The sequence below is a fragment of the Sitodiplosis mosellana genome, unplaced genomic scaffold, assembly GCF_009176505.1.
Source record: "Sitodiplosis mosellana isolate CC-2019 unplaced genomic scaffold, AAFC_SMos_1.0 Smas_scaffold_1, whole genome shotgun sequence".
Lineage (NCBI taxonomy): Eukaryota > Metazoa > Arthropoda > Insecta > Diptera > Cecidomyiidae > Sitodiplosis > Sitodiplosis mosellana.
The window spans coordinates 17427873-17442486 of NW_022595244.1; the positions used below are offsets into that span (position 1 = coordinate 17427873).

Below are 14614 nucleotides of genomic sequence, written 5' to 3' on the forward strand. Positions count from 1 at the left end.
AGATTTTAGTTTAATTTTGATGAATTTAATATTTCACGGAAATTTTCATCAATTGTGGGCCAGGTTAATTAGGACTCTCTTATACATATATCACTTCATTTTCAGGTATTTGTGTAGGCGATGATTTCATATTCTAGGTTGTTCTGATTTTCAATGACAATTAATACATTTGCTTTCACATATCTTATCAATGAAATTCCTTCGAACAATAAATCTGAACAATGACAAAAAAAAAATAAGAAAAAAAGTAGAATTGTGTGTATCGACGAAATGAAGTTTTCTTTCAATTGATTCTATGAATGGTGATGACATTTGGTTTGTGGCGCTGAAAATCCTTGAATCTTGCGTACATATGCAGTGGTGGTGCGTCTGGCCAACGGGTTGCTCGTTCGATCACAAGTTCGTTATAAAGCGTCCATGCAATCCTGGGTTTTCGTGAATTGAGGCGCAAAACACGCAGATAACGCGAGGCTGCAACAATTGCCGTGATCACATTTGCACCGATGTCGTGTGCGTTCAATATGAACTCACTGAGCAATGGAAGCTGTAGGAAATCTTCGAATACAGAAATCGTACTATATTCCGAAAATTCAACAGAGCGCAAATTTGTCATGTACTTGATGCTGTCTGAAATGAATAACATTCCCCTGGCATTGAATGAAATTTTCTCAAGTTGTGTGAATTTACTTCCATCGAATAAGAGGCCTGGATGGCAATTTATTAAAACGAGTTCTTTTAAATTCGGAAATTTAATTCCAATTGAGTTGGCTAACCATGTTCTGGTCACTTTTTCCATCGGTGTTTCTGGCTCATCGAACGAGAATGCATTCTGTTTGATGACCAAACTGGTCAACGATTGAATACCGATTCGGATGAAATGGGCCCAGACAGAATGGGGGATTTGACAGTATTTAATTTCCAGCGTTTGTAGCATTTGTAGCTGTGGACTTATGAGGAAATTCCAATTTCCGGACATACGAGTGATTTCCAATGAACAAAGTTTCGAACATTTGGGTATCACCTGTTCCAATAGATTACTCAACTGCCCGAAATAATCGCCATACACGGAAAGTGATGAAATCTCGCAGAACACATTTGGTACAGTGCGAATCATGTGCTGAGCTTCTCTGTTGAGACCAATTGAGATTGATTTGAGACGGCCAACGGTGCATCGCTTGTTGATCAATCGGAATATCTCCTCAATGAATGTGTATTGATCGTCTTTATACTGGATGTCAGACTCGTGCACTTTCAAATCGGTCACGTACTCGCCAAATTGTTTGAATAATTGACGAGTGTCGTAGTGTCTACTGACTTTGCTGACATCGAGCGTTTGCTTGGAGATGATGCGTTCGCCAATGATCCGTTGATAGTTGACATCGAGCTCGCTGATTTGCAAAAGTTCATACAAATCCAGATGCTTGAAAATGTTCACCAATTCTCTTTCATTCAGCAACGATAAGTAATCGTTTGGCCTTGGATTTAACAACAAAACCTCTGGTGCGTTTTCCATTATTGAGACGGTGATGAAATGTGTGGCTCACTGCGAATGTATAAATGTGAACTTATTATTGCCTCTTTCTATTCAAACGATTGATTTTAATCAATTGCTTTCAGATTGAAATCAAAATTTACCTTACTGTGATGTGATATGATTGTTTCTCTTTCCGCAATATACAATTGAAAAGCCGATTATTGGTATTTTTTAACAAACAAAATAGGCGGTGAGCAAAATTTTTCTTAAAACAAATTAACAACACGTGCAGCATCCAATGGCCAAAACCTCAAGTGCACAATTCTGTTATGGCTCTTCTGTCACTCACTCTGTGGTTTGAACTACACACACAAGTGCAAATGTCGCGTCACATTCTAAAGTCGAACGGTTTTGAGTTACACCAACATTGTTGGTCTAACAATTCACCTTCACTCTCTCTCTCTCTCTCTCTCTCTCTCTCTCTCTTTCTCTCTCTCTCTCTACCTCTATCTCTTCGACGAACGGTATCACAATGAATTTGATGCATGCGTTCAAAGCTTGACCGGCTCTGTATAGATGTACAACATCTATATCAACATGTTTTGTTTTTGTTATGTTGACTACTGATTAAACAATTTTGATTCAAATTTGCATTTGAAAATAATTTTTTTCGTTGTTGATGAATTTTTCTTCTACAAATCCAGATGAAACTCCGTTTTCCTTTCTTTTGAATTATTCCACCGCATGATTACTATGAAAAGTGAAAAACACTGTGTGAATATTTTGAATGAGTAATTGAAACGTGACAGAATGCGCCAGAAAAAAAAAATTTGGTGACGAGCGATACAGAACGGTACACTCTGTTTACATTGTGAATATATGTTGAAATGGTCTGGAGTCGCACGTGAGACGGCAAAATGATAATGATATAATTAACTTTATTTGATTCTGTCCGCATGTTAATTTCGTACTAAATGATTATGAAATATGTTCATAGGGTTTTTTTCGTCAGTGAATCAACACACTAAAGTGTCGTTTATACTCCGTATCACCTTGGTACATAGATAACAAATGAGTTAAATAAACTGTTTGCACGAGCGAGAATCATCATAATTACATTTTCCGAAGGTATGCAAATAGTATCAATCCGTTTGCTGTATTCCGAAAATGCAACCTATTTCGTACTGTTGTTGAGGCCAATTGTATAACGTGAAAAAAAATGAATGATAAAATTGAACATAATTTGAACTTGACATCAAATATCCAACACTGAAGGTATTCCAATAAAGTCGCATTTTTTTTACCGTACTCATTAGATATGCTCATCACACAATATGAATGGACACCAGTTTGATTTTATTGAAAAATAAACATTCAGATTTTTATTCATAAATATCTGTTCGTTTTTACATAAACATCGTCGTTTCATAGTATCTTAAAAAGAATAAAAATTAATTAAACATTTTGATTTCTTTTTAACGAGTTATTGCTAATGTTACAATGTTTTGATTCAAGGTTTCATTTCCATTCATTTTGTACGATTTGTTTTCTTCTGTTAAAATGCATCTAAAAAAAATATTGCCTATTTTGATCACGTTGTATTGTTGTTTTTAATTGACACATTTTATGGATTCGGTTATCAAAAATGAAGTGCTGGGAAAAAAAGAAAAAAAATCGCCAACAAACAAAAATTCATATCAGCTATGAACAAAAGAGAACAGAATAAATGTTAGATATGTAATCTTGGCATATTTGTTTCATTTTGGCTGTTCAAACAAAAAAAAAGATCTCTTTTCTCTGACAATATGAGGCTCTACTGCACAACAAAACCGAAATCAGAGAATTTCTTCTTCACCCAATTCGGTAAATATCATTCACAACTTATTAACTATTAGCTAAACGACAAATGAATGATCGAATGTAAATCGAGTCCGATTGTCCTAAAATTAAATGTATAAATGTCTAAATACGGAAATGAAACTGCTACAATCTGTGTTTGTTGATTTTTCCATCGATCTAGCAAAATAAAATGAAAAGACATTTATGCTAAATAGTTGATTTAATGTACGGTTCCATTCACAACTGCATTCGTGGCATTGGCTAACATTTGTAAACTGCCGCTCGATGGAATGGCTGCGGCTACCACTGGAGCTGCCAATTTTGTGGCATTGGCCATTGCTCTGGCCCACGCGGGGAAAGTGGTAAGTTTTGGATAAACAATGAGGCCCCAAGTTGGGAAAGACAACCAAATTGTAAGCAATGAAATTAACGATGGTCCAATACCAGCCATTGCCTAAAATATTATATATAAATGTTCCGATGATTAGACTTTTTGGATGGAAACAAAGGTGATTTTGTTAACTTACAATATCTTTAGTGCCAATGTTGGCGACACCGGCGGCGATAGCATTTGGTGGTGTGCCGACTGGCGTATGGAAGGCCATTGAGCATGATAGAGCTGCAGGGAACATCAAATAGAGTGGATGTACTTCCATTTGAAGTGCCATTTCAGCGAGGACGGGCAACATAACTGCAATTTCAAATCACATCATCATCATTAATAAATTGAACGAAATAAATGGAAATTTAGTATGAACAACGAATAAATTTACCATTAGCAATAGCAACATTCGATGCGAATTCAGTGAATATTTGTGCAAATAAACAGATCACGAAAAGCAATAGCAAGAAAGGTAAGTCGGAAAGACCGGACAAATATGTGCCCAACATTGCTGACATTCCAGATTCTTTTCCACCTCGAGCCAGAGCAAAACCACCGCCCAATAAAAAGATCAATGACCACGGGACATTTGAGTTAATGTATTTCCATGTGATTAAACTGGGCGTTGTTGCTTTTGGCAAGTCGTCCGGTTTTCCAGTGAAGAATTTTAGCCAGTTCCAGTTGGCCGGTAACATGAATAATGCAATCACAATGAAAATAGCCGGCGTCGCGTCGCCAATTTTTGTTTTTGTAATCAATTCAGCCCATCCCGTAATGAATCCTACGCAAAATAAAGAATAAAAACCGAAATTTCATTTATGCATTGACATTGAATACGTTGAGTGTGTAATGTGTATGCATGTGCGAGTCGTAAATTACCTGGGGCACGCAAGAAGAATAATGCTACCGAGAGCAAGAACAAGATTGCAACTTGAATTTCTTGTTGTGAGATCGGTCCCAATTCATTATAGCGCTTAACGATGACTTGACGTGCAACTTCTTCACCATCTTTACCCAACTGGAATTGCTTGGCTTCTTTGCTATTTGGACGCCACATACCCATGAAATACCATTGCAGGTACGCCCACGTGACGAATGTATTGATTAACATAACTGGAATATTAAAAATAATCCAATTCGGAAAGTCTATCTCGTCATCAGGGAACAATGAATCGTAAATGCCTTTAAAGGCCAAATTGGTTCCAGATCCGACCACCGAGCCACAGCCTCCGATCGAAGCGGCATATGCGGCTCCCATGAAGTAGCATACAGTAATTTTGGTTGGTTTTTTGTCGGTCAGCGTTTTTTCTTCTGGTTTCTTGTTCAACATTCCTTCCTCTTCGGCTTTTTGGTCGTCAATGTACATTTTGCAAAGTCCTTGCTGCAAATCAAAAAACAAATTTAATTGATTATTTTTGTCTTTAAAATGATTAAATTGCAATTAATTGCCCTATAGTTTATGTCTCTACAGCCAAACGTACCGATTCAAGCTCCTCTAAAACGGCTTGCATGATTGGAATCATCATAGCAACGGCAGCAGTGTTCGAGATCCACATACTTACGAACATGGTGACGGCAATTAAACCGAAATTCAATCTAAAAATGGCACATGCGCCGAATTCATTCAATTAATTATCCATTGAAACAATGCAATTAATCATAGAAATTGCAATGCACTCACTTTCGCTGACTGCATCCAATGATCGAAATCACTTTCAATGCGACACGTTTATGTAAATTACAGTATTGCACAGCCAATGCGACAATCAGGCCACCAATGAACATCAGCATCGCATCTTTCATATACATCATGCATGTTTTGTCAGTTTCCTAAATTAAAATTAATTGTTTAAATCAATTGATCGATTGAGTTGTAAAAAACAAAAATGAAATAAATGACGCCAAACACATTCCATTCTACTTACCAGAATGCCTAGCGTTGGAAATAGAACAATTGGCAACATGCTGGTGACTGGCAATGGGAGGGCCTCGCTACACCAGAAGATGGTCATCAATAGGACGACGTACATGCAACGATGTTGCTGTTTGAAAAAACGGAAATAGTTCAATTATGAGTAAAACAAAAAAATCGATTGAATGGACATGGGAATCCAATCACGAGGATAGGTCAATCAATAACATCGTAGTAAAAGTCGACAACAAAAAATACAAATCGATAACAACAAGTTCACAAGTCAAACAGTCATATCACTCACAGGTATATCGTTCAGAAGAATAATCGGAAGTAGGGCAAACGGAGTGATACACACAACCATAGATTTCCAGTATAAACCCAAAAACAGCTTAAATCGGCTCCAACATGATAATTTTCTAACTGGCAATGTTATGCTATTAACGAAAAAGAAGAGAAAGAAAAAGTAAATAGAAAGATAAGTTATTCTTGGAAACATCATAATTCAATCACTCTTTATGGTGTGGTCTGCTTTTCTTTTCGTATGGTATGATCCGGAATAAATCGGTTATCTAATGATTTTATCAGCAAATTTTCACTTTAATAAAACATCGTTTCTTTGCCAAAAAAAATGTAATCGAATAAATTCCTGAAAACTCACGGTGTGATTTCTTCCGTATTGCCATTGGCATGAGGAACCGCCTGTTTGTCGTTAGCCTCCGTCATTTTTGATGTGTGGGCTTCTTAAACCTTATGCAAATTCAGTTTTCTGTTTTTTTATGTGCTTCTGAAACAAAAAGGTAAAAGAAATGGTTGCCAATTAAATCTTCTATTCGTCGTTCGATTCATGTGAAAAGATTTCTGGCGCTAAGAACACGGAAACAATCATAATTTTGAACAAAAAAAATCAACTTAGAAAGAATCACAATGAATGAGCAGCTCACTAAAGCAGTCAACCAAAAATAAACAATGTTCAATAACAAAACAGTCAGAATGAAATTCAAACTGTTGCTAAAGCATGTTGTTTAGTTGAAACTTTGATTGCGACTGTTTACTAGATACAAAATTATCATCGTCTCAGTCGCTGTTCACCGACTGAATGAAACCAAAATTTCCAGCCGAATAGTAGACATGCGATACAAACGTAATCATAACGGCAGTTAGTGTATTGTAAATCAAAAACCATTCATTTGTCATGCCACCAGCACACACGGCCGTAGAAAAATTTAAATATTTGTTAGTCTTTCGTTAGGTTGTTTGATTTTACTTTTTTTTTCTATTCCGTTCGTGATTGTCAAATTAACGTAGCACAAACTCAATTTGTGATAAGATTTCATCAAATTTATCAATAATGTAACTTTCTTTGAAAAGAAAAAAAACCCGGGCGATCACACGATTAATACGTAACATCATTGGATAGATTGCTGAGCACCGGCCCTCACAATTCTCAACGTAAAATGCGATATTTTCCATACCGCAAAAAAAAGTCAACTGATGAACAATGCAGTGACATTTCGTTTTCGGTGGCACATGACATGTGCGTGCGTAATAAAGATGATAGCAACAAGCGCCATTCGAATGTGGAAAAAATTCTCTTTCTCTTTCGACGTTATTTACTTTCTTTCTCAATCCACGCACGAATTGCGTTTTTTGTGTGTTTTGATCTAGAAATGAGCCAACGACGTCATGCTGTATCGAAATACAAAGTGTTAAATAGTTGGAAGACGGAGCGGTGTCGGTAGTTTTTATGTATTTGACGTCATCCACGCGTTTATTCTGGTCACGAGGTCATCTCTATTCGAATCATATTTCCCGAAAAAAAACACGATATTTTTGTCGGTCTTTATTTTCTTTCCTTTTTCTACGTCTAGCATTTGGATAATAGACATTTGCCTGTTGGCATTTCAGTTCTAATCTATCAATAGAGTTGCCACACACATTTCCATTTCACTTGGAATTTTTTTTTTCATGTAAATAACATAACAACACATGTCGTCAAAAATATTTGCTTTGAATATCAATGCAAATTGATCAACTGATCAACTGTTTGGTCAAATATATTTATTTTGTTGATCTGTTTCGATTTTATTTTGAGCCAAGAATGTAAGGCTTATTGCAAGTTCCCGCTTCTTCTTTTTTTAAATGTTTGTTTTTGGGTGCGCAAATGATAAAACTGTTGGTGATAAGAATGTTGCATGACTGTAAAAATGGATCTGAAAATATCATCTGCTGACCTTGTCATAGGCATGAAAGGCAGGAAGAGAGTGTGTGTGTGATAGAGAGAAATAACATCAGAACGTGTGCAAACAAATAAATCAAGATTTAAAGTGAAGGTGGAACAATTCGTAAACAGTTTCTATGGCATAAATTGACAGATCTGCATTTAACAAAAGTTAAAACTTCAATTCAGTTTTTAATTGTTTGATTGAACGTTTAAGATTGAAAAAAAAAATAGAAAAAATTATCACTTCGTTCAAATCAGTTCCCCCAGTGTTTGGCGTGTTTATGAAATGAAGTGGGTGCGCGATTACATAAGCCTTAATTGACTGTATGAATGCGGACGTTGGGCACGCGATAGCCTAACCAAATCGTGGAAATGATTTGTATGCCCATATTTGATTAGATTTACCGTTTTTTCCTACAAATGCGTACAATTTCAACGTTTCACTAAATTATTGTCACACCATCTCAATTATATCACACACACACACACACACACAATAACATGAGTGAAGAAGAAGTGATGATTTCCGTGAAATAATTTATTTGCATGGAATGAAATACAATGTGCATGGAATCAGTTTACTTTGCTCTCTTTGTTTGCCATTGTTAAACATCAAGATGACGCCAAAAACTCAATAAAAAATAATAATTCACAGATCACACAGTGGAATATATATTCATACGAATGTATGTCAGTTTGAATTGCAATTCAATACGCGTTTGTGTGTTGATAATGATAATTAATTGAAAATGTGAAGCTTATTACGGATGCATTTTAAATGCTGTAAATGACATTGCAAACAAATGCAAAATAGAATTGAAAGAGAGAAAAAAAACAAATCATTTGATTATCATTTCAACTGCTCATTAGAATAAGTGCTGATGCCACCTCAGCACCAGCAACAGCACCAATAACAAACAGCTAGGAAACAGATGTAAAACAAATAAGTTTAAAATTTCAGTTTTCACATCTCTGATGACCTTTATATTCACTTCACTGGGCTGACATACTAAAAAAAACTGGTTTGTTTTTTGCCGTTTGCTTGGCTTGAGCAGGTGAAAACCATCAAAATCATGTCAAAACTCACTGCCAGTGCATTCGTATCATGTAAAAATGATTTATTGCCGAATCACGTTGATTTTAGAACCTTTTTTTTGTTTGAACATGAATTCCGTCACTGGGCGATCAAATTTTTTTTTATTCTCACCTAAATCAGTGGCGCGCGCGTTAAACCAATTGTTTCAGAATTTAACAAAAAAAAAAAAAAACTTTTAGCATTCACATTGTCAATTCGAATAATATTTACAACCTGTGAATACAATAAGTCACTAAAAGTAATTGTCACTCTTTTTTCAGACAAAATACAAATAAAACAAATCAAAACGAAATATCAATTCATCAGTGAATCGTAGAACCTGCGAATTGTTAAGCAATTTCGTATGGAACCGGCCATTGCGCGATGCCAACTGTACACGTATCCATCTGTGTTGGGTCAGTTGAAACGCGAAAATTCATAAAGGAATCGTGTATGAAAATGTATTCATTTCTATATCACATTGTAATAGATTTAATCGGTTGTACTTTGAAACACACAAGCGGCGTCGACATCATCGTCGTCGATCGTTGTTGCGGTCGGCATATAAAGCAAATTGAAGTGTGCGCAGCCCAAAGTGAAAATTGTGAATACATATTTAGTATCCAAATGGCATTGACTCGCTGTCTCTGTCACTCCTCATGTCTGTTGCATTGTTTAAAAACCGAAGCCGAAGCGTCGGCAGTCCGTTCAACGGAAAATTATATTCAATATTATTTTTCTTCTTGTGAATATTGAATTGAAATTTCCTTTGTGTGTATTTCATCGCAACATCCAAACCGTCATTCTCGCGGAATGAGAACGTAACACATACCAAATCGCATATTCGTTTTTCTACACTTTCAGCAGAAACAAAAAAAACCGAACGTTAAAAATTCATAAGCCCAGACAACAAACAACAACGAAAAATACAGAGAATAGAAAGAAAAAAACGTTTCTAGTTCAGTTGTACGAGCCTTTTTTGTCTTGTTTCATTCATTCTTTCAACTGTTTTTTTTTCTCTCTTCATTTTATTGAATAGGTCATCATTAAGTCAAAAATGCGTGCTGCTTTGTGCAAACAAAATGATGAGCATGCCTAATTCAGGCTATGCGCATACGTAACGAATGCAAACATGGCATGTTATCACGGAATAAGGTAATTTTTGTTACTTATTTTATGGCCTATCTCCGATTATATATGAAGAATATATAAAGCCATAATTTACAGTATTTTTTTTTCGATTTTTTTCCTCTCTCGCTCTATCGCCGCTGTTTTTTTGTTGTTGTTGCAATATCACTTATATCGATCCCTGCGGTTAATGCACTCTTTTATTGCCCACAACTCTAATTGAATAAGAAGTGAGCAGAAGCCATGCATTCTCTCTAGAATGCACATTAAAATAACTAGCGATTATAAATTGTATTGCTTAACAGCTAGTCGACTGAAAGGCAGTCCGGTTTTAAATTTACAATTTAAATGTGGTATCGGTCGGCATGGGAACTGCATATTCTAAAATTTGCTTTCTCTGCGATTGATAACGATTCGATTGTCGTATGCGGAATGCTTGAAATGCGGGCGCACGCTCATGCCAAAACTGACGCTCATTCACATATATTTACAATGTTTGTTTAATGTATTCGATCGTTCGCACTTTGAACTTTGATTGTTTTGTCAATACATTATGCCTTTGATTTTTATCGTAAATTCGAAGAAGAATCAAAGAACTGGTATCAATTGCAAAGAATAGTCTGAATTTTTCGCTTAAAACTGGTTTTTCACTCTATTTCCTTTTCACAATGTCTGCTACATTAATTCGAAACACGGAGCTGTTTTTAACGCGATGCGGTCAAGAGCTATCACATGTTTCTAACATGCGCTGCGAAAAGAGTTTATTTTTAGTTCACTGCTTCTGCTATGTTTCTTTTTTGTATGCTCTTAGAATTGCAAACGAGGAGTCTGTCAATGTTGCGGAACCGTGATGTAATATTTTGTCCATACCGTTTCAAAATGAAAAGAACGAAAAAGAAATGGAAATAAAGTTGCGATCATGTTACACAAAACCGCGTGTGTCACATTGTCATTTCAATAAAAAAGAAAGAATGAAAAAAAAAACACTTGAGCTAATATTAGCCGAAAAAACCATGTGGTTGGTGAATGAACATGATACAGTCACATGGATATTACTGCAACATTTTATCAATGTGCACATATGCGGTTCAACAATTGTTTTTGAATTGGTTCTAACCTTTTTGTCCCGAATTTATGCATATGAAAATGCCAAAAATTCCGGTTCAATCGGCACTAATACAGAACTAAAGCCATTGATACGCAAATGTCACAATATTGTTGGATGCGTTTAACACAATAACATATGACATGAGCTGCTATCAATTAACAGCTGTCGTTAGGTCCAACAATGGCATTAATTTCATTTTTCGAAATTAAATGATTTTGTGGCTTTTTAGTAGCTTCATGTTAATTTCGAATTGAATGCGAATCACTGGCAAAAACGCAGTCACGTTATCATTTGTCATCAATTTGCAAACGGTTGAGATGTGATTATCTCATGCGGAGAAAAAAGAGAAAATTGCTTTATTTAAACAATATTCCGTTCGACGAAGATGACAAACAAACGTCGTACATAATGGGCGCCGTTTAGTTCAACACACACGAAACAAACAACAGACGAAAAAAAGAAACGCACTACGCCAGACGATACCGTACGAAATTTGATCAATTGATTAGTAGTTGGAAATTACTTGTTGGTTGGTACGTATTTTTTTGGCCAACGAAACCATACAAAAAAAAATCACTTACATTTTTTCTCTCTCTCTCTCTCTGAATAATTAACGATGAATTAACACAGAGTAATTATAACAAAACAAAAACTTGAACAAACTCACAAAAGCGCAACGAATTCTAATTCCCAAAACCGTATTGCGACCCGAACAAGTCGATAGTTCAAATTCGACTACTATACATAGTTTCAATGTTTGCATAAATTTATTCACACGAACGGGCCACAGTCAGAGTTTTAGATAGCTAACCAACGTTTGCAGGCACACACAGAACAGAAAGCCGCATTCGACAGATCAAAGCAGCGAACAGCAGTAGTATGATCCACGCATTTCTACATGTATTAAGCGTTGCTGTGGAATATTTTTCAGTTGTTTCACAATAGCCCGAGCGTGCGGTTTTGTGTTTCGTGTGTGTTTCATGTTTATTCTGGTTCTGTTGATGCCTGTGTATGGGTGTGACGTGCCTTTTTTCTCCAATTCTATTCAAACGAGTGATACATTCACACTGAAGGCGTATGCGTGAGCGGTTTTACTTGTCTTTATGTGTCAATGTGAATCGTTTTTGGACGATAGCAAACACATAGCACGCGCACAGTGAAATTCACGCACTTCGGACTTGCATTCAGCAAGCACAATGTTCCGTTGTGTCGCACACACATTTTCATCATTTGAATTTCGTGCCAATGTATAAATACATACGTATGTATTTACATCGAGCGCCGTTTAATACGCTCACTTTTATACAGTTTTTGGGTTAGTTTTTTTTTCTCTTCGTTTCTATCGTTTGTTTTTGTTGTTTGTAATATTCGCGTTTTGTTTTTTTTTGTCTTTTGTTTGTTGTTTTGAATAAACAGCAATGTCAAAGTCCCATGATTTAACTCGTTCACACGAGTGGCTACAGGTTAACGAGCGACATATGACTAGTTGTATGTTTTTTTTTGCGTCTGCAGTTTTGTTCTTTTTACATCTGATTTATTTCTGCAATCACTCGCTTTCATAAATCAATTAACACTATTATGTATATTGGAGCACAGCATTCAATTGAATACGTGTTCGAAACGACTACATTTCGATTATATTCTCTTTCTCTTGCAATGCAATAGAACTATCAGAATGAACTTGAATATCAATTGATTTTCAATGAAACTCAAATGAGTATCGCTCTATATCTCAATACTCGATTTTCTAGTATCGCCACGCGATCATATTTGCCACTTTGAGATAAAAATGTTCTTTTTTTCATTTACTGTTGCTCCATTTTTTCGTGTTTGCGCACCAGAAGCTCTAAATAAATGAAAAGTAAACAAAATAACAAAGTCATCATCAAACGGACTTTGTCTGGATCGATGTTTTGGTCGTTTTATCTCAATGGGTTACGTCATTGTTTATTATTATGAGTGCGATCGATGAACTCCGAATATTTTGTAATTGGATTGATTTCGAACCGAAGTACCGGCTTTAGTTTAGGCCATAAATCATGAGTTCACTGAGAAGTTTCACTGAGAAGAAAAAATTGGGCCGACCGAACGTGTAGAATTGGTCATAAAATCCCATTCCCAAAGCTTTTTTCAGTTATTTTTGGAAACGCTAAGAAGATTGTTTAAACAACGAATATTCTTGATATCAATTTTTTGTGTTATTATTCGACTTGGGTGTCTGCTTAACAATAAATATTCACAATTTAATTTGACGCGTGATGACTTGTGGTAATAACAGCACAATTTTACAAAGCAAAATTCCAAATTATGCATAGTTTTTTGCTCAATTAAACTAAATGACACTTACGGAATAACGCTCTTAAATTGGCTTTAATTTACAATAATTATGAATTAATTTCGTTATTAAATTTAAGTAAAAATTCATCAATGCACTAGTGAATTGGTTTGCAATTGAATTTTATTCATAACTTCAGCGACCGAACGTTACCAAGCGATTGAAATGGGCCCAAAAGTGACTTTAGAAATTCTGGTCGATTTAAAAACAGAATCTTATCAGAAAGTGCGTACGCTGGCCTCAATACAAACAGAGTTCAATTCATTGATATACATGACAGTACATAACATGCGATTCGGTTTCACACATCTAAAGTACGCTCGTTGATTTGCTGTAACACAATAAAATGTAACACAACGGCAAAATTGAAAAGAAGCGGTAAGTACTTAAGAGAGCGTACTTAGACGTAACTTCGAATGGTGTGCAACGTGTGACATGTCACTTTGATTGTTGCCTTCAGAGCAAAATTCATTTTACATCGAAAATTCGAAGGGCAAAAATCACATGCAATCAAAAATAAAACTCCGTTCTTAAAATGCAAGCACACTGCCTTTTTTCGTATTCTTCTTTAAACAGTCTATGTTTGCGATTTAGTAAGAGTTTTTGCACCGCTTGCCAGATGAATTGACTTAATGGAATGCGTGTGTAATTGATACATATGTCTACTCCAAACAAGTACAATTCAAAACGTTTATTCAACGATAATAGCATGGAGTCATGTATGGACTTATCGCGAACAATTATCAACGTGAAGTGACACAAGTGATTTGTTTGCCTGATTTTCTCCTGTTTATTGCATTGTATTTGTAAACTTTTCTTAATCACATAATTGTTTCAACGATTCTACATGACACAAACGCCGTATCAATTTTATTTATTTATTGAAGCCGAAGACTCGGTTTGTAAACAAATTTTCAACATGCAACACAATGAATAAATTTCATTTGATTTAAAGAAACAATTGAGTCATATGTTTGTCACGAAGCGCACAATTTTGTTGCATACGACGAATTTTGACAGTAGTAGCAGTGGCAGCAGCTGCTTGTCAACGTGTTTTAAACACACAGTCGAGATTTCATATGATTGCGATCGGGTGAACCCATCCTTTCTAGAATGTCACGTTTAGTGTAAAAATGG

At 35.7% G+C, this 14614-nt stretch overlaps 2 protein-coding genes across 9 annotated transcripts; both read right to left on the bottom strand.

The window, feature by feature from the left end:
* Positions 1-3: 3 nt before the first annotated feature.
* On the bottom strand, positions 4-1946 carry LOC129577615 (uncharacterized). Of its 2 annotated transcripts, none has more exons than XM_055465041.1 (2): positions 1636-1946; positions 4-1543 (listed from the first exon to the last, which is right to left on the bottom strand). In XM_055465041.1, exon 2 carries the CDS (start codon positions 1511-1513, stop codon positions 284-286), a length of 1230 nt encoding a protein of 409 aa, XP_055321016.1. In that variant the 5' UTR covers positions 1514-1543; positions 1636-1946; the 3' UTR covers positions 4-283. The 2 variants fall into 2 exon arrangements, with proteins under 2 accessions (XP_055321016.1, XP_055321108.1); XM_055465133.1 differs by having other exon boundaries at positions 1641-1866.
* An 882-nt stretch (positions 1947-2828) lies between these two features.
* LOC129577273 (protein I'm not dead yet) lies at positions 2829-13730 on the bottom strand. Of its 7 annotated transcripts, none has more exons than XM_055464432.1 (10): positions 13490-13730; positions 6269-6394; positions 5912-6044; positions 5621-5737; positions 5377-5525; positions 5177-5291; positions 4575-5076; positions 4087-4476; positions 3841-4004; positions 2829-3767 (listed from the first exon to the last, which is right to left on the bottom strand). In XM_055464432.1, exons 2-10 carry the CDS (start codon positions 6331-6333, stop codon positions 3534-3536), a joined length of 1869 nt encoding a protein of 622 aa, XP_055320407.1. In that variant the 5' UTR covers positions 6334-6394; positions 13490-13730; the 3' UTR covers positions 2829-3533. The 7 variants fall into 7 exon arrangements, with proteins under 7 accessions (XP_055320407.1, XP_055320602.1, XP_055320504.1 ...); XM_055464627.1 differs by lacking the exon at positions 13490-13730 and adding an exon at positions 11724-12753; XM_055464529.1 differs by lacking the exon at positions 13490-13730 and adding an exon at positions 10376-11068.
* Positions 13731-14614: the final 884 nt, after the last annotated feature.

Excerpts from the sequence above, each read along its gene's own strand:
- LOC129577615 (XM_055465041.1), bottom strand. The coding sequence starts at position 1,513 with ATGGAAAACGCACCAGAGGTTTTGTTGTTAAATCCAAGGCCAAACGAT.
- LOC129577273 (XM_055464432.1), bottom strand. The coding sequence starts at position 6,333 with ATGACGGAGGCTAACGACAAACAGGCGGTTCCTCATGCCAATGGCAAT. Across the intron at positions 5,526-5,620 it reads TTCCAACGCTAGGCATTCTG|GAAACTGACAAAACATGCAT; the intron begins GTAAGTAGAATG and ends ATTTTAATTTAG. Across the intron at positions 4,477-4,574 it reads ATTCTTCTTGCGTGCCCCAG|GATTCATTACGGGATGGGCT; the intron begins GTAATTTACGAC and ends TATTTTGCGTAG.